The sequence below is a fragment of the Cimex lectularius genome, unplaced genomic scaffold, assembly GCF_000648675.2.
Source record: "Cimex lectularius strain Harlan isolate CLEC.00 unplaced genomic scaffold, Clec_2.1 scaffold93, whole genome shotgun sequence".
Lineage (NCBI taxonomy): Eukaryota > Metazoa > Arthropoda > Insecta > Hemiptera > Cimicidae > Cimex > Cimex lectularius.
The window spans coordinates 1,006,609-1,032,335 of NW_019392669.1; the positions used below are offsets into that span (position 1 = coordinate 1,006,609).

A 25,727-nucleotide genomic window follows, 5' to 3' on the forward strand; every position below is an offset into this window, starting at 1 on the left:
TAAAGAGAAAAAATCTTAAAACAAAATGTTGCAAAGAAAAATAATTTTAACCTGGCTAACAAAAATTACTCTTATATTTGAGAACATATTTAAAAAATTATGAAATGAGATGATTATGAAAAGAGAAAGAAAAAAATATTCAAGTTAAAGAGAGAAAAATATTAAAACAAAATTCATCGTGAGTTCAAATCCCGCTCATAACACTGACTTTTTTATTAAAACCAAAACCTTAATTAAAGATTAATTAATAGAAAAGAATTTATTTGGTCAATCGGACCATGAAACCATAGATTAAAACAAAATATGGAAAATAAAATAAAACAATTTTTTCCTGGCTAACAAAAATTACTCCTATATTAGAGAAGATATTTAAAAAAATATGAAATGGGATGATTATGAAAAGAGAAAGAAAAAAATCAAGATAAAGAGAGAAAAATGTTTGGCAAATTTTCACATATGATTCAATACAACAGTAATAAGAATTAAATTTATAGTTATTATAAACAAAGTAAAACAATTTTACCATGACTAACAAAAATTATTCCTATATTTAAAACATATTCAAAAAAATTATGAAACGAGATGATTATGGAAAGAAAAAAAATCAATAAATTTATCTCGAATATTTTTTCTTTCTCTTTCTTCTTTTTCTCTTTTTCTTATCATAATCAACCCATCTCATAAGTAGTAGTAGTAGTAGTGGAGTAATTTTTGGCAGCCAGGATAAAATTATTTTATTTTTTTTCGGGCATTTTGTTTTAACATTTTTCTCTTTTTATCTTGAATATTTTTTATTATATATTTTATTATTTCTTTCTCTTTTCATTATCATCCGCTTTGTCCATACTCTTTTCTCTTTGAATTCATAACTTTTCTTTAAAATATTTTTCTTGCACCTGAGTACTACAAACTTTACCAACACCGTTTTCTTTTTTCCTAATTGTTTTCACACCTAATTTATTTTTATAAATTTTCTTCATCTGAGATACAGTTTTATATACAACCATATTACTAGACATTTTCCCACAGTAAAAATATTGTTTATTTGTTATAAATATAATATACATTAAAAAAGAGAATAATTAAATTAATTTTTGGGTGATTTTTTTTGTTAAATATTAACATTACTGTTGAGCGAGTATATTTTAAATATTAATTTTATATTAATGTTATATTAATTTAAATTATAAACTTGTATATATGATTTTTATTTGGATTTTGTTTTTACGGAGTCTCAGGAGCAGTGCCGGGGCGCTCTTGTCGGTGGTGTCTGCAAGCCGTTGACGTCACGCCGCTTCGCCATGTTGGAAGCGGATTCCAGCCGGAGTCGGCCTCGATAGTTTCCAGGCCTGCGGATTGCAGACGACAGAGGCAAGAAAAAAAACCCCGGCGACCGCATCGAAGAAAGAGCAGGGAAAGAGGAAAAAGCGTGAAGGAGCCGCGGCACCGTCTCGACCCACGGCCCAGCTCAGGAGCACGGACACACGACGCCCCGGACAGACTCCCTACCCAGATTCGGTTTGCTATTTTCTCTTTTTTACACATTTAAACGGGCCGCAACGCAAAAATAACATACTTTCTTCTAAAACCTATCAAATCCTGTTGAAATAGAAACTTTGGGACAGAGGAAAAAGCTCACCTCCTTCCCCTTGTTCGAAAGCTGTTTGCTCAATCGATCATACCGCACTCAACTTTGTTATTTCTCTTATAAATGCTAAATCTTCTAGAAAAAGTGCCAAAACCTACATTAAAAAACTCTTTTTCATTAAAAAAAATAAATAAATAAAAATAGCTAGACACGAAATATATACAAATAAAACAAGGAAAAAAGTGAAGCTATGTTCTTTCTTTTCCCTCATATTTTTTCCCACGATGAAAACAGCATAATTTAGCTTTTACAGTTTCAAAACATTATATATGAATATACACTCAGGAAAAAACCGGATATGTATTTCTTTTCTTTATTTTTCATAACTAGCTATAAAGAATAATTGTTGACTTAAAACGTAAACACAACATTAATAACTTACTGTTTACCTTTATAGACAATTACTAATCCTTTTACTTTCTTTAGATTAAAAATAAAGAAAGTAAGTTGAATTTTATCATTTCCAGAGCCAACATGTCGAGTGAGTTAATTGGTTTTTATTATTTTTTTAATGAAACAATTTAAATATCTTCTTAAAAGCATAATTTTAAGTTGAGATGCTTTGGCCAAAGATAAGACCAAGGCCAACAGTAAGACTTGGATAACGTTGGGTATCAATAAAGTCTTTAGTTTCAACTATTTAACTAACCGAATAAACTAATTAAACAGTTGGAACGTATAAAAATTCAACCTTCGATAATGAAGTTCCACCACAAAAGTACAATGAACCTCAGAAAAAAAGTGTGGAGCCTGCTTTGCTTCATGTGCCATACATGAGTCACAGCCTTTTCAAAGATACTCATTTATGGTATGGGGTGGGGGGCCACGGTAGCCGAGTGGTTATGGCGTCAGACTCTCGGCTAGTAGATCCTGCGGTCGTGGGTTCAATCCCCACCGTCGCCTCTGGACTTTTTCTGATGCCTAAGGGGACCGATGGCTGCAATTGAAAGAAATTGACACGGCACTCATCAGTGGAAGGGGCGGGATTGGATCTCAGCGACCCTGAATTTGGTCCCAACCCCCTTCAAAAATGAGTTTCTTCTATGGAAGAACAAAAGCACCACAGGGGCTCAAATTCACATTTGTGTTGCGACCCTGTACAGCTCAGCTGCAGTGATCAGGAGGGAACTCCTCCAGTCCCTGGTATCCATAAAAAAAAGTATGGGTGAATCAACGTCCAATTGATTTCATACAGAATGTATTTTTGTCTGCACTAAGGTACATTGAAGAAGTTCATAGAAATGATTAATGGTGGAGTGTGTGTGGTGTACAATTCTTTTTAAAAAGATAGTTCCTACTCACAGTAAGTTGTTTTGCAACGATCCGGATTTGGAGCTTTTAGCTCATCAGGCTGTAGAACTCTTCAGCTAAAAGCTCGAAATCCGGATCGTTGCAAAACAACTTACTGTGAGTAGGAACTATCTTTTTAAAAAGGATTGAAGAAGTTCTGGAAGCTATTGACCCATTAGTTCCATTTATTGAGGTCAACTTTGTGTTGCATGCATGATGCTCGACTGTGTGTATGTCAAGATGTCACCCATTAATTACTTTGTGGATAGAAAGATCACCACAATTAACAGACCAGCACGTTCCAATTATGCCTCTTTTATGTGGATGTAACCTTCTCTTGAACTGAGTGCTAGATTGGCTGGGTGGTTGTCCAAAACCTCTTGGTAGTTGATCTGGTCCGTTTGCCGAAGATAATGAACAGTCCCAGAAGTTCCTCCTCGCTGGGCCGTGTCCTGGTTAGTGGGTTGGACATCCTCGTATAAAATAATGGTGAAGACAGGATTGCAGTCCCACAATTCTTCACAATCTTTCAGCCAATATGACTGTGCAGAAACGGTAGGTAGACTGATAGGTTGCTCAAGCCAGAATAAATCTCAACGGGCGTAGCTAGGCTTGGATTTTGGGCCAAAATTGCTGGACAAGATTGATACCTTTTCATCAAAAGGATTAATAATGTAGTCATATGTTGAAGACGGAAAAGGATTCTGTTTCACAAGACAAAATCCGATTGTTTATTTATTCGATGCAGAGATTTAAGGCTCTCTGCAATGCCACAGGATGTAATATTAATTAAGAACAAAACTGGGTAATAAATTTTTAGTTAAATTTAATCTCTAATTAACTGATTTTCCGGTGTTTTGGTGAATTTTCTTTCAAGCCGTCATAATTAAATAATTTTTATTAAAACTCATGGATTTCTGATCTTGTTTAATTTAGTTCAAATTAAAATATGTATGTTGTTATTAATATACCAATAAAAATACATGTAGTTGGAAATAAACAACAAAATATGATGTCCAGTTTTGCATATGAGTGTATATTCTTAAAATATACAAATATATATATTTATATGTATTTGTCAATTTTTGCTCAGGACTGAATTATTTTCAGCCTTGACTGTTCAAACCGTCAAGTTCTTTTGTTAACTGGCCCTCTTGCTTTTTAAATTTTGTATTTAAGCCTTTTTTATAAAATATTTTCCTTGCATATCTTAGGATTCCTTCAAATGTGTCGTTAAATCAACAATTTAAAAGATTCGATTGAAGTTTTATCGTTCAACTTTACTTTGTTTTAACAGACTTGATCAACTTTTTAGTTGATTAGCTAAAGTTTGTAACAGTCAAATTTTTATCGTTCAAGTTTTGTCATTCCTTTGGAGGTGAAACATGACTTGAAATGCCACAGTTCACCATTTCTTAGTAAATTTTTGAAGTCAAACACACTGGATTTGTCAAAACAGCCTTAGTCTGTTTCAGGCTGTTTGAAGCAAACCAGGATGACCATTGTAATAGATAGATTGAAGTAGTAAGGGAGCGGTCAGGTTAAATGCTTTTAAAAAAATACCTTTTTTATTTTATTGCCGAGTGTTGATCTTCATTCAGGTCATCTTCAAGGCCTGGGTTACAAACACATGTTGACCGGGAAATTTATTTTAAAAATTATATAATAAAAATATAAATAATTATGTTAATATAAAGTTTAATCCAAGCAAAATGTCTCTGTATTTCAAGAAACGACTGGCTGTTGCTATTGACAAGTTTGCAAACTCTACACATTTTCATTGTTATTTGTACAAATATATTTTTGTCCAACAACTTATTCCCAAAATATATACTATTAGTTTCTAAGACTTGAAGCCACCTTTGTGCCATTATGATACCATGAAGAGTTTTGATGCAAAAAACTCTTTGCGCCCACTTTTGGAAGTTTTGGACTGGAATAGGTGCTAATCTGAAAGTGCAAGATTTGATATGTATTCTGGTCGAGGAAGAAGATAAAATTCCAACTCCTTGAGTTTTAATTTGTGTTTTGGTCTTGTTTCCTATTCCACAGGGCTGGATACTGTTGGACTTAATCTGAATGTACTTTCTCAATTTGGGCAGGCAGGAGTATTACTTGAACTTTGGGGACCGACTCAAAGTGGTCTGTACCCTCGAAATTCCATCATACACAGATCATGACCGTTTTTTTTATCACTTATGAAATATGTCGGGGTTTCTTCTGCTTCTTTTCAAAATCCAGTTGTCTTTTGTGTCCACTGATGCAAATTTTCTTAACATATCCTGTCAAGCAATTGATTCATTCTGATATTACTCTATGATTTTTGTGAGATTTTGGTCAAAATACCATCATGTTCTCAATAAACTTCATTATTATACTCAGAGGGCGATGGCTCCTTCGTGGGCCTCAAACAATTGAAAAAAATATTTAAAATATACATAAATTTGGTAATTTCATTTCGGTTTGCATATACCCCTCTGGTTCGGTCTGGTTACAGGCGCCCGAACACCGAAGATGGCAAAATGTATTTGGATTAATCAAACTAGAAAAAACGACCTAACTACGCGCTCATCACTTTGTAGACCCCAAGGAAAATTCTCTTCAAAAATTGTTGAATACGATTTGAAGCATAATATTTAATTTTTTTTGCCTCGGAATACATTCCTTTATTTTACATTTTATAAGAAATTATGCTATTCTTTTTTTTAAATTTGTGGTTTAAATACATATCTCTAAACTTGCTCAAGCATATCTCAGAAATTAGAACAATTTCAATTTCTTATAATTTGTTAGAATAAAAAAAAAGTGCTTTGTAATTGCTAGCATATTTCTGGCTTTCTATGAATGCTCAATTGTTCGTACAAGCTCTAAACCATAAATTTAAAAAATAGACAATTTTTTGCCCTAATCAATAGTTTAATCCAATTTTGGTGATGATTTGTGTGCTGGGAGCATTTTATTTTTGTTGTATTTTTAAAAATATTTTACTCGTTTAGCTAGAAATAGCTAAATATATGTAGCTGTTTACTTGTTGGTTGTAACAAAACATTTCCCCCGTTTTGTATTTGGTCTGATTCACATTTTCCAGCTTCTTGACCGTTCTGATGGCTCCTACATTTATTGTTTTAGCGAAAATTCATTATTGACTCAAAATCCCCTGTGGTTTACCAAAGCAATATTTATATCTGTAATTTAAAAAAGTGGAAAAAAAATCATGTGTTAAATGGAAGGTTTTTGATCTCACATCTTGGAAAACCATTCTTACCTGTTATATATTTTTTTTGTTAATATTTTCCCCCCCATGATTTATGGGGAGAGTCTTAAACAGTGCGTGTAAGCATTCAGGGATGCCTGTATTGAAAAAATTCTATTATCGAAAGGAAAAAGGAGGTAATTCAACTATGACAGTTTGTCAGATATGACTGATTTTCTCTCTTTAGTATTTCCTTTTTGATTTTCTTCTAAATCTAATTTTACGGGGGCATTTGAAATTATTTTTCAGTAATCTAATTTTTGATGTTTCGTTTGACCTTGTTGTGACGATTGGAGTTAGTAAATAAATTTAAAGAAAGAAAAAATTGAAACAAAATTTATATAAAAATTGATGTAATCTTCCTTATTTTAATTATACTATAAATTAAATTATTAATCAATTAAAAAAATAGATCTTAATATTTTTTCTTTTTTTAATACTCAATCTGATTTTCTTTTTTCTTTTTATTTGTTTGTTTTTTCTATATTTGACATTCATTTTGAATTGTTCTGCCCGATTACAGATTGGAGCGTTGAAGACATGGACGGGGAAAGTGGCGGAATGGCCAGCCCCTCTGGGCAGAGCCAGTCTTCGCCGATGCCGCCGCCACAGGCCCCATCACCCATGGGCCCGCCCCAGCAGGCACCTTCGCCGATGTCCCAACCGGGCCAGGGCCCTCCTCCGCCGATGGGACCCCCTTCGCACCACCCGCATAGCCCCAACTCGTTCCAAGGGCCGCCTCCCCAGCACATGAACGGCCCTAACGGAGCTATGCAGCAGGGCACGCAGACATTCCAGCAACACCCACCGATGCCTCCGCACCAGCAGGTTAGTTTTAACTCTTGCCTGAATGATTGAGTTTATATTAGACACACTTGTTTATTTATTTATTTCATTTTAAATTAAAGGCAATAGCACTAACACAATCCAATTTTTAAACACAAGATCTTGTAAATGAGTAAAATATTGTTATTTAAAGCTCCATAAAGTTTCACTTGTATAAATTAGATATTTTTACATAATCTTTGGTCCCAAACTGCTGAACATCTTCATTTCTTTTGATTCAATATTGCCCTCCTCGGATATTTTCAATTTATCACAGTTGTGAATCAGGTCTAAGTTTTACACTTGAATAAAATTTCTATTAATCAAAATAACTTGATGTGGTGAGATTTTCCAGGTGCATTTTTGATTAAAGTTTTATTCAAGATAAAAGTGAAACAATGTAAAATATGGCTGCAATTATATTGTTGACTCATTTATGTTACATCACGTTCAATAAATTTTTGTGATGACGTTTTACATATTGCTACCATTTAATTAACATATATTTATTATTAAAAAAACTACTAGTATTCTAAATCTATATTTCATTTACTAAAGTAAATTGATTAGTTTATTTACAGTTAAGTAATTCGACAAGTAATTTACAAAGTTTCTCTGTCCCAGCTGCAATAATTCCACCTGTTTCACAGTTAAACTTTCCTCCTGAAAATATAAAATGTTTGTTTTATTGTCTAACCCCTGAAATTATGGTAATAATTAATTATTAATGATAATCAAATTTCTCGTTTGGTTTAGAGGAATTAGTGATCATTTGTTTCAAGAGTTAAAATTAAATTTATTGTATAATTTAAAATTTTAAAAATTTAAACCACGAAAGCACAATGTATTTTTTCATAATTATTATCTTGAGGCCTGCTGCTACATTTGATCGAGAAAATGTCTAGGCTTTACACATTTCAATATACGAAAGGCTTTTCTTATGGGATAATAGGCAATTAAGCGGAAGAATTAGTCCGAAGGAGCAAGGTCTGGACTATTAAGCGAGTGAGTGCAGTAGAAAGTCAATTCCATCCATTTTTGGAATGTTATTACATCCTTAACTTAGAAACTTATTAATCTCTTACTATACAGTCATGAAAGCCAATGAAGAATTATTTAAAGAAATTCAGAAAGAGGGGTATTGCATTTACAAAATAACTCATTAAAGGCAAAAAAAGGTACAACTACATCATTTTGGACCACATTCCTGATTCCAATCATCAATAAGCAACAGTATTATTTTAAATATGTTTTTTTTTTTTTTTAAATAATACTGATAAGTTTGACATACCATCGACACCAAGTACACATCCACCAGCTTCTGTGATTATGAGAGAGCCGGCTGCCACATCCCAGGATTGTAGGTGGTTCACATGGTAACCGTCCCAAACACCCCATCCGACCATGCACAAGCCGAGCTCTGCTGACCCGAGGGACCTCACCCTTTTAAAACAAATTTAAAACAGTCCTTTTGATCACCTCAGCTCTGACTCACCCTTGTATTTGAGTGACAATATTTTTGTACTTTTGGCAGTACTCTTCCGTATATTTTGGTATAGAACCGACTGAGACTTCAAGTCCGATCAAGGAACTTTGTAACTCTTTAATTAAATAAATTAATTTAAAAAAAACTTATATAAGTTGCATAGTCATATGCTACCTGTGCTTTTTGAAGCATGGATTTGCTTCTCGTTCAAAAACGCCCCACGACCTTTAACCGCTGTAAAAGTCTGTTTTAACAAAGGATTGCTCACAATACCGATAATAATCTCTTTATTGACCGCCAGCGCCAGAGAAATTCCTATATGCGGATACCCGTGTATGTAGTTGGTCGTCCCGTCAATCGGGTCGATAATCCATGTAGGCTCTTCGGTGAGTTTATTATTAGCCGTGGTTTCTTCACCAATGAATTTATGGTCTGGGAAAGCATCTTTTAATGCTTTGATGAGGAATTCTTCCGTCCTCTTGTCGTATATCGTCACCAGGTCGAATTTTGACGTTTTTGTCATAACCTCCAAGCTAGACTCATGTCCTTCAAGAACTATCTATAAAACGGAAATTTTTTTTTATTGGATTGTGTTGATTTTTACAGTGAAATACTATACCTCGGAAGCTTTGGAAACTACTTCTTTAACAACATTGAAGCATAAATCGACATCCACTTCGTACATCGTACTTGATCTCTTTATATATAGTGATTTTTTTAATGATTCGTGATTTTTTTCCTATTCACCTTTGTCAAACAAGTTTCTAAATATTGAATCTCCCCACTTTTGGTCAAGAAGATAAAACGTCAAGGGCATCAAGGCACACTACTGTACTTACTTTAATCTGAACAACTATTATTCACAAACATCTTGTTTTTTATATATTAAAAAAAATTAAAAGATGAAAAGTGTAGAAAAAATAGTTTAACTACATACCTTTCGTTTCATAATAAACAACCATATTAGACATTAGTACTTATTTGTTTGTTTTGCATATATAACATTAATAACTTGTTATTTACCTTTATTTATTACTAATCTTTTTACATTCTTTAGATTAAAATTAAAGAAAATCATTTCAATCATTTCCAGAGCCAACATGTCCAGTGAGTTAATTTGGTTTTGAAAATCGTTTTCTTTGATGAAACAATAAATTAAAGTAAAAAAAAAATTGTTCCTACTGCACTACAGAACAGCTTTTCGTTGTGAATAGTCATCTCCAAACCGTCCATAATGTAAGGGTCTAGCAGGAGCTCCAAAACTGAGTTAAAGCATTTTCAAAGACAGTCAGTTACAGCATAGGGTGGAATCGATTCCATGCCTGTACCAACTGATTATCATGTAGAACAGATCTTTGCACTAAGATACATTGAGTAAGTTCTCTTATAAGCTGTGGTCCCATTCGCTCCATTTATCGAGGAAAACTTTGTGTTAATGCACGTAGATCGAGTTGTCACCCATTGCTTTTAGAATGTAGGGATTACTACAATGTGTTGACCAACTCGTTCTCCTGACCTGAATACTGTAGAACACTTTATGGGACATGATAGAGAGACGGGTTACGAGAATGGTATTCTGTTTCAAAAGACGAAATTCAATTGCTTATTTACTTATACATCTAGGAGACAAAGCCGAGGTCATACCTGTCATTAAGAGCAAAATTAGGAATTAAATTGTTTGTTAAATTTTATCTATCATTTATTACTAAATGATTTTCCGGTGAATTTTTATTCAAATCATCATAATTAATTTTTGTTTTAATTAAAACTCATGAATTTCTGATCTTGTTTAAGTTGTTTTCATTCAAATAAGTATGTTGTAATAATTAATACAATGATAAAAATAAATATAGTTTGAAATAAACATCACAATACGAGTGACATTTTATTTTATTATTATTTTTTATTTATGTATTGTTTTTTGTCTTTTGAGTATACTGTTGGGTAAGATAAGGATGTTGGTTGAAAGGATTATCTGTACTAAATAAACAAAATGTTCTGTTGGATGGTGTATGTTTTGCTGAAGTCATAGTAATTTATGGTTTCTTTGAATTTTTAACAAGATTGACAAATTCTTAGATTGAAAAGTAATGTTTAGAGATTAGTGACTGTTAATCGATAGTTATTCAGATATCGTGAGATGCGGTCGGGTGTGATGTAGGTTTCAGAAAAACATTTTCTTTATCGTGCCAACGTTTCAATCTTTTATTGAGATCATCTTCAGGGCTCAAAGTGTTTGTCTTCTGTGTAATTGTGCCATCCTTGCGTGTCGTGTTGAGAGTGCCCGTGAACTGGGCAACTACTCTCAACACGACACGCAAGGATGGCACAATTACACAGAAGACAAACACTTTGAGCCCTGAAAATGATCTCAATAAAAGATCGAAACGTTGGCACGATAAAGAAAATGTTTTTCTGAAACCTACATCACACCCGACCGCATCTCACGATATCTGAATAACTATTGAAAAGTAAAATATTCACTTTAATCATAACCAGTAGAATTATCAGTAAAACAAAATTATTCGTAGATAAATTGAAGACTTTTCTCTCCACCCTTTATGAAAAGATAATTCCTAAAAGTTAGTTGTTTTCAATGATCAGAATTTCAAGCCTAAGAGACGTTAGAGAGAGAAACTCTTACAATTCATGTCGAGAGAAGTGGCTGTAAATTCCTTCAACCTGATGATGAGTTATAAGCTTAAAATCTGGAATGTTGAAAATGACTAACAGTGAGTAGGAACTATTTTTTTATATAAAGATTGAACAACATACTCACTTTACCATTTATCATTTCTATTTTCTCTCCACTTCTTACAATTTTGGTCGAAGTATAATCTGGTCATTCAGAATTAAATTAAACATTTTTTTTGCTAGTTTCCGATCTTGTGTCTCGCTGTTGAGTTTTTTCCAGATAAATTTCAGCTTTTAGGTCATTAAAATGCAATCATTTCTCAAGATTTTATGCCAAATGAAAGAAGTATAACCAGAAAGTTGATAGTTCATCTTTGGTTGAGTCACATTTTTGTCTCAGACTGTATTTCTTTCAGTTAGTTACTTTTCCTTCAAGTGTGATATTTATATTTTTCTACCAACTGTAATTATAGTTTTATTATAATATTAACAAACAATGGATTTATTACTACATTCTAATAGAAGATAAATTTTGGTGTAGCAATCTGGTGGTGGACCTCAAGAAAATTTAACGGCACTTCAACGAGCAATAGATTCCATGGAGGAAAAGGGATTACAGGAGGATCCGCGTTATTCTCAACTTTTAGCTTTGAGAGCGAGACAGTCGAATATGGAACCTCCAAGACCTCCTCCACAAGTACGTTTGCAATATTTTAAAATAGAGATTTCCTAGCTTTGGGCATTTATAAATGGAATTTATTTATTTTGATAGGGGTTTTCTGGAGAAGGAGGCCCTCCGCAAGGTGCGAAACACAGTTTCAGCCCTTCTCAGCTTCAGCAGTTACGAGTGCAGATAATGGCATACCGCCTGTTGGCTCGTAACCAGCCTCTTTCTCAGCAGTTAGCGTTAGCGGTTCAAGGAGAGACAGTTGATGCCAATTCGACTAACGGAGGTATGCAACAGCCTATGAGGACACCTGGCCCACCGGGCGGTCAGCCTCCGACTCAGTCACCTATGACTGGACAGATGGCACCGCCTACTGGTCCAGCCCCCGCTGGCGTGAGGCCGCCTGCACCTTTGGCTGAACAACCTCCAAGAATGCCTCGAGCTGCTGGGCCACAAACTCAAGGCCAGGGCCAGAAGCAAAACAGAGTAACCACTATGCCGAGGCCCGTTGGTCTCGATCCTATATTAATTCTACAAGAGAGAGAAAACAGAGTTGCTGCACGGATTGTACACAGAATGGAAGAGCTGACGAATCTCCCTGCGACTATGCCTGAAGATTTACGTTTAAAAGCTCAAATCGAGCTCAGGGCGCTCCGAGTCCTGAATTTCCAGAGGCAACTCCGAAGTGAAGTGATTGCTTGCACAAGGAAAGACACGACTTTAGAAACAGCGGTAAACGTCAAAGCGTACAAGCGCACGAAACGCCAAGGCCTGAGGGAGGCCAGGGCCACGGAGAAGTTGGAGAAACAGCAGAAACTTGAAACAGAAAGAAAGAAACGACAGAAACACCAAGAGTACCTCAGTACTATCCTCCAGCACTGTAAAGACTTCCGAGAATACCATAGGAACAATATGGCCAAAGTGGGCCGTCTCAACAAGGCGATTATGAACTACCATGCCAACGCCGAGAGAGAACAGAAGAAGGAACAGGAAAGAATAGAGAAAGAGCGTATGCGGCGCCTTATGGCAGAGGATGAAGAAGGGTACAGGAAACTTATCGATCAAAAGAAAGATAAACGTCTGGCTTTCCTGTTATCACAGACAGATGAATATATCGCAAACTTGACAGAAATGGTCAAGCAGCACAAAATTGAACAACAGAAAAAACAGGAACAAGAAGAACAGCAGAAAAGAAAGGTAGGGTTATTTTTAATAAAAATATTGAATGATTTGATTATTATTATTATTTATTTTTTTAAAATGTAAATAGAAAAAGAAGAAGAAGAAGGTCGGAGAAGGTGGAGAGGCTGTTGACAATGATGAAAGCTCTCAAATGTCTGATCTTCATGTTACTGTTGTTGAAACAGTCACTGGTAAAATTTTTTTTTTATGTTTGTTTTGTTGATAATTGAAACAAAACTTTTCTTATCCACTTTCCATAATCAATTTTTTTTTTGCAAAACAATTTGAATATGTGTAACAGAAATGTATTTGTAACTTACAGGCAGGCAACTTCAAGGCGACGAGGCTCCGCTTGCCAGCCAGCTTGGAGCTTGGTTGGATGCCCATCCTGGATGGGAACCATTGGAGGACAGTGATGAAGAAGAGGACGAGGAAGAAAGCGAAGATGAAAACGATGAGGAAAAAGGAAAAGGTATTTTTTTCTTATGGCCCTGCTAAAACAGTTCACTAAACAATCTTTTTCAGGAAATAAAGACAAGAAAGAAGTGGACACTAAGACAGTTATGAAGAAGGCCAAAATTGAAGATGATGAATATAAAAACACAACTGAGGAGCACACATATTACAGGTTTATATTTATATTTTTATTTTTTAATAAAGTTTATCCTTCATTTGTGTTTTATTTTTAGTATTGCTCACACTGTGCATGAAATTGTCACTGAGCAGGCGTCGATAATGATTAACGGTAAATTGAAAGAGTACCAGATCAAAGGATTGGAATGGCTTGTCTCTCTTTACAACAACAACCTTAATGGAATTCTCGCTGATGAGATGGGTCTCGGAAAGACCATTCAGACTATTGGTCTGATCACTTATCTGATGGAAAAGAAAAAAGTCAACGGTCCTTTTCTCATCATTGTTCCGCTATCGTAAGTTTGATTAAATCTACTCAATTATATTATGATCTAAATGTATTTCTTTTAAAGGACTTTATCAAATTGGGTACTGGAATTTGAGAAGTGGTCTCCTACAGTTTTTGTCGTTGCCTATAAGGGCTCACCGGCGATGAGAAGGACCCTACAATCGCAAATGAGGTCGACAAAGTTCAACGTTCTCCTCACTACTTATGAATACGTCATTAAAGACAAAGCCGTGCTTGCTAAGGTATGACTGTTTTTACACTAAAATCTATACTGTTTTTACATTTTTTGTTTGTTTTACAGATCCATTGGAAATATATGATCATAGACGAAGGTCATAGGATGAAGAATCATCATTGTAAGTTGACACAGGTGTTGAACACGCATTATCTGGCGCCCCATCGCCTCCTGTTGACTGGAACACCACTTCAGAACAAATTGCCTGAGCTATGGGCCCTTCTTAATTTCCTCTTACCTTCGATCTTCAAATCCTGCTCGACTTTCGAGCAGTGGTTCAACGCGCCATTTGCAACAACTGGTGAAAAGGTAATAGCTTAAAAAAAAAAAAAATCTTAACCGATGAGGTTAAAACCATCTAATTCTTCAGGTCGAACTGAATGAGGAAGAAACTATTTTGATCATCCGTCGTCTCCACAAGGTTTTGCGACCTTTCTTGCTCAGGAGGCTCAAAAAAGAAGTCGAGAGTCAGTTGCCAGACAAAGTCGAGTATATTATCAAATGTGATATGTCAGGACTTCAAAGAGTGCTTTATAGGTAAAAATCTTCTTTTATATGAATGTCTTAGATATGTTAAAACAATGTACTGATAAATTGTTTATAATAAACTTAAGGGGAACAAAATTTTATATGTTAATAGCGGTGAACAGTTCGATATAACTGAACATTTCATCCAATTGATAGGCACGTACATTTATAGCAGAAGAGTTTTCATTAAATAAGTAATTATATAATTTATCCAGCTTTATGAGGAAGTATAAAATACATACTAACTTGCTAAAGTAATTTATTTACGTGTATATTTTCAAACATTAAAATACATGTAAATACATATGTACAAATGTGAATGGAGTATTTAGTATCATTGTACTATGTAATCTGTGTGAAGGTCAGTTTCAATTATACGATTGATTTTTCTTTTGAAATGTATAGAGAAGACTATCCACTAAAAATCTGCCTTCACATATGCGCCCAACTATGTAGGCTTGTTAAAACAATGCTTTATCAAATCAAAGTAAAGAAAAGGGATTGTATAATAAAGTGTAATAACGAAATTAGAAATGAAGTTAAAAATGTACTCCTTTAAGCAAAGAAAAAAAAAGTATTTATTTTTTTTAACAAAATTTTTAACTTCGGCCAAAAATTATAATTTTGAAATTAACTGGCTTTGACAAAAATCAAGGTTAAAAATACGTCTAAAAGGCACCTCATGTAGACTTGAGTTTCCGGGATCCCAGGTCTGCCGTCCCAAGATGGCCGCAAAAATTTTTATTGTTGGACAGTTGTTACCACTTATTAACTGGACCTCTGGTTGTCATATATCTCGAAAATGCCTCACTATGTCAGCTGAGGAGTTTGTTTATCCTGTATATCCCCTCTTTCCTCCACACCGTCTCCGGCCCCACAGGGCGAGGCGATTCCCAAAAAATGGATAACACCACCATAGGGAAAATCTGTCATCTTTTTTTGGCTCGCATTTTTTAACTTTATGGCACTTATTAAATTGTTTGATTATTTTTTCTTTATTTTTCACGTTTCCTGATATTTGTGTGGTGATTAGTGACCGTTAATCGATATCTATTTAGAAATCGTGAGATGCGGTCTGTTGTGATGTAGGTTTCAGAAAAACATTTTCTTTATCGTGCCAACATTTCGATCTTTATTGAGATCATATTCAGGGCTCAAAGTGTTTGTCTTCTGTTTAATTGTGTCATTCTTGCGTGTCGTGTCGAGAGTGCCATAACTGGAGAGACATCCCCATTTTACTTGCAAGACTGCACACATAATCTTCCCATTTGGTCCGAGAAACATGCATTTTTCAATTAAGGTCGTGGTTTTTTTATTCATATTTATATTTATATTATATTTATTTTTAATTTTTTAAAGACACAGAGTTGAAAAGGGGGAAGAATCTTTCTTAGAATCATTACGCAGCTGGGGTTACTTTTGCATGGCGTCTGATATAACTAATGGTTCATTTTCCCTATGCTCTTTGCCTTATGACATTTCACGGACCTGAGTTTTTGTACATTATAACCGGTCGTCCATTGTAACCAGTGTTGTTATAAACAATTTCTACCGTGTTTTTTTTTTTTTTTTTTTAATTTATGTTCTTTTACTTTTAAGACATATGCAGAGTAAAGGGGTTCTTCTCACTGATGGTTCTGAAAAAGGAAAACAAGGAAAAGGAGGAGCAAAGGCTCTTATGAATACTATCGTCCAGTTGCGTAAACTGTGTAACCACCCGTTTATGTTTCACCATATTGAAGAGAAGTACAGTGATCATATTGGGACGAGTGGAGGCGTTGTCTCAGGGTAAATTGCATTTTATTTATTTATTTATTTTTTTTAATGGATTAATCAATTTATTTTTTTGTATGTTAATTTTACAGTCCTGACCTATTCCGTGTATCTGGCAAGTTTGAGCTTTTGGATAGGATTTTGCCTAAGCTGAAGGCCACCTCGCACAGAGTGCTTCTTTTCTGTCAGATGACACAATTGATGACTATCATGGAGGACTACCTCGGCTGGAGGGGCTTCTTGTATCTGAGGCTTGACGGAACGACCAAGTCAGAGGACAGAGGGGATTTGTTGAAGAAGTTCAACAACCCAGAAAGCGAGTTTTTTATCTTCTTGCTGTCGACAAGGGCTGGTGGTCTTGGTCTCAACTTACAAGCAGCTGACACTGTTATTATTTTCGATTCCGATTGGAATCCTCATCAGGTACTTTCATTCAATTCACCATATTCACCATTACCGTTTTATTTATTTAATTATTTTTAGGATTTACAAGCACAAGACAGGGCGCATCGTATCGGTCAGCAGAACGAGGTCAGAGTTCTACGACTCATGACTGTCAATTCCGTCGAAGAAAGAATTTTAGCTGCAGCTCGTTACAAGCTCAACATGGATGAAAAAGTTATTCAAGCCGGTATGTTCGACCAGAAATCCACAGGATCTGAACGTCAGCAGTTCCTTCAGACCATCCTTCACCAGGACGATGCCGATGATGAGGTACATTATCTTTTTTATTAATTAATTTAATAAAAAATATAAACAAAAAATTATTTTTTAATTTTGTTTTTAGGAAAATGAAGTCCCGGATGATGAGACGGTTAACCAGATGATAGCAAGGAGTGAGACAGAGTTTGAGACGTTTCAAAGGATGGATTTGGAAAGAAGAAGGGAAGAGGCCAAACTCGGTCCAAATCGTAAGTCCAGGCTTGTTGAAGAGGCAGAGCTCCCAGATTGGCTTGTCAAGGACGATGATGAGGTAAACCCTACCAATTTTAATTCATTAAATTTGAACCTAACCCTAATGATTTTTTAGGTCGAGAGGTGGACATACGAGGAAAATGAGGTTCAGATGGGCCGAGGCAACCGACAGAGGAAGGAAGTCGACTACACAGACAGTCTGACCGAAAAAGAATGGCTCAAAGCCATTGATGAAGGCTTAGAGGAATATGATGACGAAGAGGAAGAAGAAATCAAGGTGAAAAAACGTGGAAAGAGGAAAAGGCGATGCGACGATGATGACGACGAACCCACGCCTAGGAAGAAACGTGTGACACCATCAGAAAACAAACTGCGGAAACAGATGAAAAATCTGATGAGCATAGTCGTGAAGTACACCGACTGGTCAGTCTAACTAATATTTATTATAATCAATTTTCATTTCTTTTAGTTGTGTTTTTAATTTAAAGTAGCTTTGTTCCTGTCCTAATCATTTCTATATTTTCTAGCGATGGGCGAATATTAAGTGAGCCTTTTATGAAGTTGCCACCAAGGCACAAATATCCAGATTATTACGAACTGATCAAGAAACCCATAGACATTAAAAAGATACTCGCCAAGGTCGAAGAATACAAGGTAAAAAATATTCAAGAAATATTTCTCGAGAGCAAAAAAAAAAAAAATCTGTTTTAGTACATCGACTTTGCCGAACTCGAAAAGGACTTCATGCAATTGTGCAAGAACGCACAGACGTACAATGAAGAGGCGTCACTTATCCATGAGGATTCGATCGTTTTGCAGAGCGTCTTCACAAATGCCAGACAGCGAATTGAACAAGATTCCAATATTTCAGATGATGAGGATTCCAAAGGTTATTACAAACTTTTCTAATTAAATAATATTAATCTAAGGTGGAGGACGGGTTTCTTACATTCGTAAATTTTCCTCTTTCATGTGAATGATATGTTCATTTACAGTTTCTAATTCGAAATCCTGACTAGTACTTTTATTTTGAAAATTTTTCTTTTTATAAAAAAAAATTCTCTCTCTATCCATCTATCACTCTCTTGTTACTCTCTCTTTATTAGAATAAACTGTAGAAACACTAGTATTTTAAGGGAAAATATAAAAATCCAATGATTTGAATAGTTGATCTATCAGTGATAGTGAACTCGGTGTTACTACGACCTCAATCCTCTATATTTGTTTCCCAGCTAGCTATTAAAATTTAAACAAAAAAATAAAAGTACATAAAATTATTGAAATGTGTACTCATTAACTGTTATGGAGGAAGTGGAGGAAAAAAAACCAAAAACCTGGAAGCTAAGCTATAAAACTTTTTGCCTAAAATTTTGCGTCCGCTAGACTTTTTAGTAATTACAAGGTATATAAATTTTATTTTACATTAATATATATTGGTTAGTGATGTATTAAATGATATATAAAAATAATAATATTAATCCTGTATCCTGGAAACTTTAAATTACTTAGTACATCTCTTAAGACGGGGATTGGCAAACTACAGTATAATCTGGCTCACGGTTAATATCATATTAACATGGAAATATTGCAAGTAAATCATGGGGATGACGCTCTGTAATGCAACAGCTGAAAATTATTAAATTCTGTTTTTACAATATTTCCTTGCCTTTTTACTTCAATTTGTTGTGGGGGAAAAATTGTTATTAAATCGTTAATATTTTTATTTCCTATCATGTATGTAACACATGTATCAAGCTTTCACAGCACAATAGATCGTACCATTGGCAGTTATCGAATGACGCAAAAACCAATGCTTTGAGTTCATTTTCCGAATTCCTGCCATGTAGCCAGACCATAACCGCAGAAACTCAAGCTAACGAGTATCTCTTGCCCTGGCCTATAAACAACTTGCTCTCATGAACAGAAAAGATACTATTGTTTTTACCAACGCAAGGCCTAATATGGTCAAAATGACAAACAAGGTGACAATGAAACTGGATTGGGAAGTCATACCACACTCTTTACTCTCCAGACCTGGCCCCATCCGACTATCACTTTTTCTTAACAATTTGTACAATTATGTGAAATCAGGAGTATGATAAATGCAAACTGCTGGAAGCTGCATTTATTTTTTAAGTACTGGGACAAAGGTTGTAGAATCCGATGAACTTCATAAAATCGTAACGCAGGTTATTATTAGCTAAGTACCTTTTAAAAGAATACAGTTTTTTCATAAGTTTGCCCTTTTCTAAAGTTTTTTTTTCTCTCTAAAAAGATGTGCCCTTTTCTAAAAAGGTTTGCAGGCCCCTGCCCTAAGAGATGATATTTTTTTATAATTCATTTGTTCAAAATGACACTAGCCTAAGTCTCATCCTTCAGACTAAATAGTTCAATGGCAATTTTTTAAGTTTCTTGAGCTCCAATGTCCCTGTGCTTGACTCCCTTGGAAGGACTTTAATTAAACTTTAAATATACAAAAGGTAGGACACTTAATCTAATGTTCATCCATAATATAATTATCATTTAGGCAATATTACGTACATGGATATCTTCGCATTTAAAAGAAAGTACAATTTCTTTTTCAAGATATCATTATTTTTAAATCTGAACTTCTCAATATAACAATGCACAATTTAAAGGAAAATATCAAATTATTGTCATTTTTCAAAATCAGAAACATTATTACTGAAAAATAAAACTGCATATAATAAACAATCAAATACAAATATATACTTAACAAGTTAAACAAAGGTTTTTTATTTAATTTTTTGAACAGGCAAAAAGTGTATTGGTGTTTCTAAAGGTGTAATATTTTGTTCCATAAAACTTTTAATATTTACACTTTGCCATTGTCATTATTTTTATTTCATTGATTGTCATTTATTATGAACTACCTTTAATGTAGTTTATTGTCAATAAATGTATCAAATCCAACAATCGATTTGATTTTCCCCAATGAAGAACGACGACTTTTCTAATGTCGCATGGCAAAAAGATTAATTATATAAAATAAAATAAAAAATATCGGAAGAGGTGTCAAAAGAATTGCATCCAATTAAGGTAAAAATAAACGTTAGAATAATAAATGTTTATGCATAATTAACTTTTTGGCCAAATTCCCAGATATTAACTTCCATATTTTATTTATTTTTGTTTTATTTTTCCTGTTGAAATGTTTTTCTGTTCGAATAAACCTTTTGTCCCCCCCCCCATTATTACGTGTAGTTAAGGCATGTTTGTTTTCATTTCAATCCTCGATCCTCTTGTTTGTTAATAAAAAAAAATGTCATGCACTAAATATTAAAAAAAACCATGATTAATTTAATGAATTTCCAGTCAATTAAAAGCATGCATTTAAAAAAAATCCACATTCACTTCCTATTGTATTATTTTCCTTATACATAGAAGATACATGTAGTGGAAAGATCGAATCAAAAAAACAGTTTCTAAAGGTAAGCTTTTTGACTAAACAGGTGCTGAGATGGACGACGGCGCATCTGACACTTCGTCGGTCAAAGTCAAGTTGAAAGTGAAGAAAGGAAAGGAGGGTGGACGAGGGAGGCGTAAGAGGAAGAAGTACATCAGTGACGATGACGACGACGACAACTCTTCTTTGATGTAAAGGGGCTGGAACAAAGCAAAGGCCTTCTTCTTTTTTTTTTTTCTTTTTCTTTTAAATTATCTTCTATTGGTTCTAATACAATTTTTATTATTTTTCTCTCTCTCTCTCACTCCTTGTAAATATTTTATGTTCGCAATAAAAAGAATTTTTTTATAAAAAAAAAAAAAGAACAATAATAACCTGGTGTAAGTAGTTTGTGGTTTTTTCTTCTTAAAGTATAATTTTAAAAACTCGATTTTAAGCTTTAGTATTATTATTTTATATAGACAACTAAAATAAACTATTTATCCATGCTTTTTTTCTCTAGAAAAAAAAGGAAAAAATACATTTTTTGTTGCACAAAAGACCTGCTAGCATTAAATTAAATTTTTTTTATAAATTATTGATTAAAAAGAAATTTTTTATTTATTTTTAATTTTTTAAAATCATTTAGTAATAATTGTATTGTGTTATCTTGAACAAAAATATGTAATACTCATATTATCAATCGTATGATAAAATTTACATTTGCCCATGATAAAACCAATTTAGAAAATAAATATTTATTCTCAAAGCTGTTCAATTTGTCTTGCTTATCAACCGCTCTAATCAAAAACTCTAATCTAAAAAAAAAAAACCTGGTTCAGACAAAAAATTATAGACATTATATATTAATTGACACTGATGATTTTTTTAAAAATCTTGTTACCAGTATTTCATAAGTTTTTAAAAAATATTTTTATACAGAGAATATAGTAATTTTCTAAGATAATCGGGTTGTCTGAAAAGTTCATAAGGAAATTCTGATTAAATTACATATTCATTAACGGTAATTAAATCAATTTAATCTAACAATCTTTTCCTATCGGTTAATTAGGTATGTATTTTTCTTACCAAAATTCTCTCTTTTTTACTACTGTATAAGAGTACCGCAGTGGTCGAGAGGTTAGGGCATCCGACTCGTGCCATGTTCGCCCGGGTTTTCAACCTGGCCCATGAAATTTCAATTGAGAATAATGAGAAATATTGTGAAAAGGTTTGTTTGACCTCCTTGTCCCCAACACCCTGCGGTTAGTCGGATCTTTAAGGATTACTTATTAGTCACATTTCTACTCACTCTTGGACGTGTTTGTCCACCATTTTTTGAATTGACATAAATTTTGAATCTTTTATTTTAGCAAAGAGCAGCGAGATCTCATTAGGAAATAGAACAAACTTTTTAACTTGAAGGAATTATTTTAAACTGCTTACACTTTTATTGTATGATTCAGGTCGACGTCCAACTCGTATTCGTCATGCTAGCTGTCCTGGGTTTGAATCCCGCCACAGTTCATGGTTTTTTAATTGATAATAGTATGAAAGAAGTATTTTAAAGTGGTTTGGCCACTTGTAAGCGACACCCAATGAGCAGTTGGACATTGAGTCATCTGGTATGACATGAATTACTTTACTTTTATAATATGATTCATCTATATAAATTTTCCTTTATTAAAGGTGTGTGAACAACAAACCTGTATACCATCTTTTTGACGGCTTCATTATCACACCTTTCCTGTTAGCCAGCTATTCTTGAAAGAGACTGAAGTGCCACTACCTTCCAATCCTGTCAAATGCTGAGCATCTTTCTCATGTGCAAACCGTCCTTTTCCACAGATGACAGTTTCAATCTAGGCAAACCCTTCCGAGTAACATCGACCAGAATCCATTTTTCATCCCCTGTCAGTTCTTTTCAAAAAGGATCCACTAGGATTTAAAAAAAACTGCTTTCCATAAGTAGTCCATTGAACTTACAGAGTACATCTCTTAGTCTTTCTAAAATGGTCGGGTGATCATTTCTGGTACACAGATGGCTCCGAAACCGAATATGGGTCAGCTGGTACTTATGGAACTACAACAAGCATAATTGTGGCTATTGAATAGTGCCAAGGAGATTAAAAGGTTCAAGAACCTTTTATTTTATGTGTGAAAGTAATTGTTTTTTATTAAAGTGATTGATTCCCTTCATCAGTCTTGAGTTTCTCAGATCTGGAAACACATAATTCAGATCTGAAACGAAAAACTCATCAGATGGTGAGGGGAGGCGGATGCCTCGAAATCGATCTTTAATAAAATTATAGAGGGGTGTTGGTGGCCGCAAGGTTTAGTTTTTGACACGGCATTCATCATTGTAAGGTAAAGGTCCCGGGTTCGAATCCAGCAGCCCTGCATTCGAACTCGACATACTTACAAATGATTTTTTTTTCAACAACAAAAAAAAACACCGGCACCCTGAGGGTTTATTTTTATTAGTTATTTATATTATATATATTATAAATTATTATAATAAATATTATATTAAATCATATTAAAATATTATATTATATATATTATTTTTATTAGTTCCACACATAAAATAAATGCAATACCAGCTCGAAAAAACATTAAAGTACTATGCTCATTTTCAGCTATCCTTTTTAATCTTTGATGGCAACCATGAAAACAACTTTTGAATTGTGCTGTCACCAATCAAATCTTAAGTTTCCTTTCTTTAAAAAAAAAGTGTTAAATAAATTTTATCAAGAAATTTTAGGTTTGTATACGGATACTGAGCCTTGATAAAAAAAATAAATAAACTGGACCACCCAATATTTAGTATTATAATAATTAACAAAAGTCAGCATTAGCTTTTTAATGTTGGAGGATCAGGTTTATGGTCTTGAATGAAGTTACAAATTTATACAAACAATTCGTGACATATAGTTACATCATCAGCGGGCAGATTCTTGGCCAAAGAGTTGCTCGGTGTCTTGATAAAATGCCATGATGTGATACGGGGAGGATCGACCAGTTTTTTCAATGTTGAAGAGGATCAGCTTGTTCTTGAATGAAGTTACAAATTTATGCAAACAATCTGCCGAGCTTTCGCGACATATCAGGGCGCATTCTTGACCAAAGAGTTGCTCGATGTCTTGGTAAAATGCCATGATGTGATACCGGATGATGAAAGTTACGGAGATCGACCAGTTTTTTTCAATGCTGAAGAGGATCAGGTTTATGGTCTTGAATGAAGTTACAAATTTATGCAATTTGCCGAGCTTTCGCAACATATAGTCGCATCCTTGACCAAAGAGTTGCTCGATGTCTTGATAAATTAATTCGCTTTTTAGATTGAAATAATGAGAGGGGGGATCAAATCATATAGGGAAAACGAATACATATCGCACTTTTTTTTTAATGTGTTTACAAAAATATACAAGAACAAATAACATTATACAATTAACTTTTTATGTAAATATTAAAATATACATACTTTTCTTAATGTGTTTACAAAAATATACAAGAACAAATAACATTACACATTATACAATTGAACTTTTTATGTAAATATTTATGTTAAATATACATATTTAACAGATTTTTGGTAATTAAATGGAAATTAAGGCAATAAATGGATTCAAATACGAAAAACTGGATACCCATGTAAATATGATGTTTTGAAAGATAATTCACCAAAATTACGTAAAACATTTAGTGATAAATTAAAATTTGACTAACACTTTATTACAGACTAAACCAACGAAGGTAGTTTGGACAAAGATATCTGTAAGCATCAATCAAGGAAAGGAGACGAGGTGAGAGTTGGAAAGCAATGGGAATCAGTGGTTCTTGACTTAAAAAAAGAGAAAAACTTCTTGTGCGATTTGACTAAAAAAAGGGACTGTATGAAAAAACTGATTGTTGTGCCACACTTTGCTGCTAGAGACAGTCCTTTCGGTCCTACATACTGGGCCTAATAATCACTCACACTAATCACAGAAAGTGGGTTCAGAGAGATTTTCGCATCAATCATGGTATCACAATTGTATCCAAAATTTGGCACAAAGATGGATTCAAAGCAGAAAATTTATTTGTTGTATTTTGAGTTATTTTGGTCAAAAATATGTTTGAGCAGATAACAATGAAAAAATGCAATTAGCAACCTCTTCAGTAGTAGTGGCTGGTCATTGCTTAATAAACTGGGATAATTAACAATTTATTACCTGGTTTTGCCCTTAATACACTGAGAGCAAAAGTTGGTAAACAAATTGTTAAATTTTAATCCATCCATAGCGGCCATAATTGACCGTATTAATTATTCTTTTTATCAAAGGTCTTAATTCGAAGAAAAAGTTCAAAAGGGTTCAAATCCCACTCATTACACTTTTTCATCCCAATCAAGACCTTAGATGAAAAGAATAATTAATTGAAATGAAAATACATATAATTTGAAATAAACAATTTACAATGTGTCCAGTTTTTTGTCTTTGACTTTATTTTAACATTTCAGTCAACTTGGCATATAATAAACAAAATATAATGTAACATTTTTTTTAATAAGTCATACCATAAAAGCAATAATAATTTTAAAAAATCAACTGGATTAACATGAAACAACCCCAAGTAAACTAAAGAGAGTCACACTATAAAACTATATTTTCATAAATTTTTATTGTTATTTTTTCTTGAAAAGATTGTTTTTATACAATACAATATATTTTTTTACACATTTTCATACAAATATTTTTTATTTATTTACATGTAACAATATCCAGTTTATGTAACAATAATAATGTGTTTGGAAGCACCCAAAAACCATATGAGGAGATCCAACAAAACAAAAATCCAATATTTTTTTATATTTAAATATTGATAAAATTGACCAAATAGCAAATTCAATGTGTACTGGGTTTAAACATTCATATAATAATATAAATTTAAAAAATGAAGAAAAAATATACTTATAAAACAT

At 33.6% G+C, this 25,727-nt stretch overlaps 2 protein-coding genes and 1 long non-coding RNA gene across 4 annotated transcripts; 2 read left to right on the top strand and 1 right to left on the bottom strand.

Moving 5' to 3' along the window:
- Positions 1-1,252: 1,252 nt before the first annotated feature.
- LOC106672117 (ATP-dependent helicase brm) lies at positions 1,253-21,076 on the top strand. Of its 2 annotated transcripts, none has more exons than XM_014403289.2 (19): positions 1,253-1,518; positions 6,715-7,019; positions 11,678-11,833; positions 11,909-13,000; positions 13,074-13,176; positions 13,308-13,457; positions 13,511-13,613; positions 13,675-13,914; positions 13,972-14,149; positions 14,209-14,451; positions 14,513-14,679; positions 16,270-16,458; positions 16,536-16,866; positions 16,927-17,157; positions 17,231-17,416; positions 17,474-17,781; positions 17,886-18,012; positions 18,070-18,247; positions 20,832-20,980. In XM_014403289.2, exons 2-19 carry the CDS (start codon positions 6,732-6,734, stop codon positions 20,978-20,980), a joined length of 4,419 nt encoding a protein of 1,472 aa, XP_014258775.1. In that variant the 5' UTR covers positions 1,253-1,518; positions 6,715-6,731. The 2 variants fall into 2 exon arrangements, with proteins under 2 accessions (XP_014258775.1, XP_014258774.1); XM_014403288.2 differs by lacking the exon at positions 1,253-1,518 and adding an exon at positions 6,226-6,328 and having other exon boundaries at positions 20,832-21,076.
- LOC106672118 (inositol monophosphatase 2-like) lies at positions 7,547-9,358 on the bottom strand. Its single transcript, XM_014403290.2, has 5 exons — positions 9,122-9,358; positions 8,677-9,061; positions 8,512-8,617; positions 8,308-8,459; positions 7,547-7,679 (listed from the first exon to the last, which is right to left on the bottom strand). The coding sequence occupies exons 1-5, from the start codon at positions 9,185-9,187 to the stop codon at positions 7,588-7,590; spliced, it is 801 nt and encodes a 266-aa protein (XP_014258776.1). The 5' UTR covers positions 9,188-9,358; the 3' UTR covers positions 7,547-7,587.
- A 308-nt stretch (positions 21,077-21,384) lies between the features above and the next one.
- On the top strand, positions 21,385-23,133 carry LOC112126332. Its single transcript, XR_002909910.1, has 3 exons — positions 21,385-21,788; positions 22,231-22,389; positions 22,454-23,133. It is a non-coding gene; the product is annotated as an uncharacterized LOC112126332 (long non-coding RNA).
- The last annotated feature ends 2,594 nt before the right edge of the window (positions 23,134-25,727 follow it).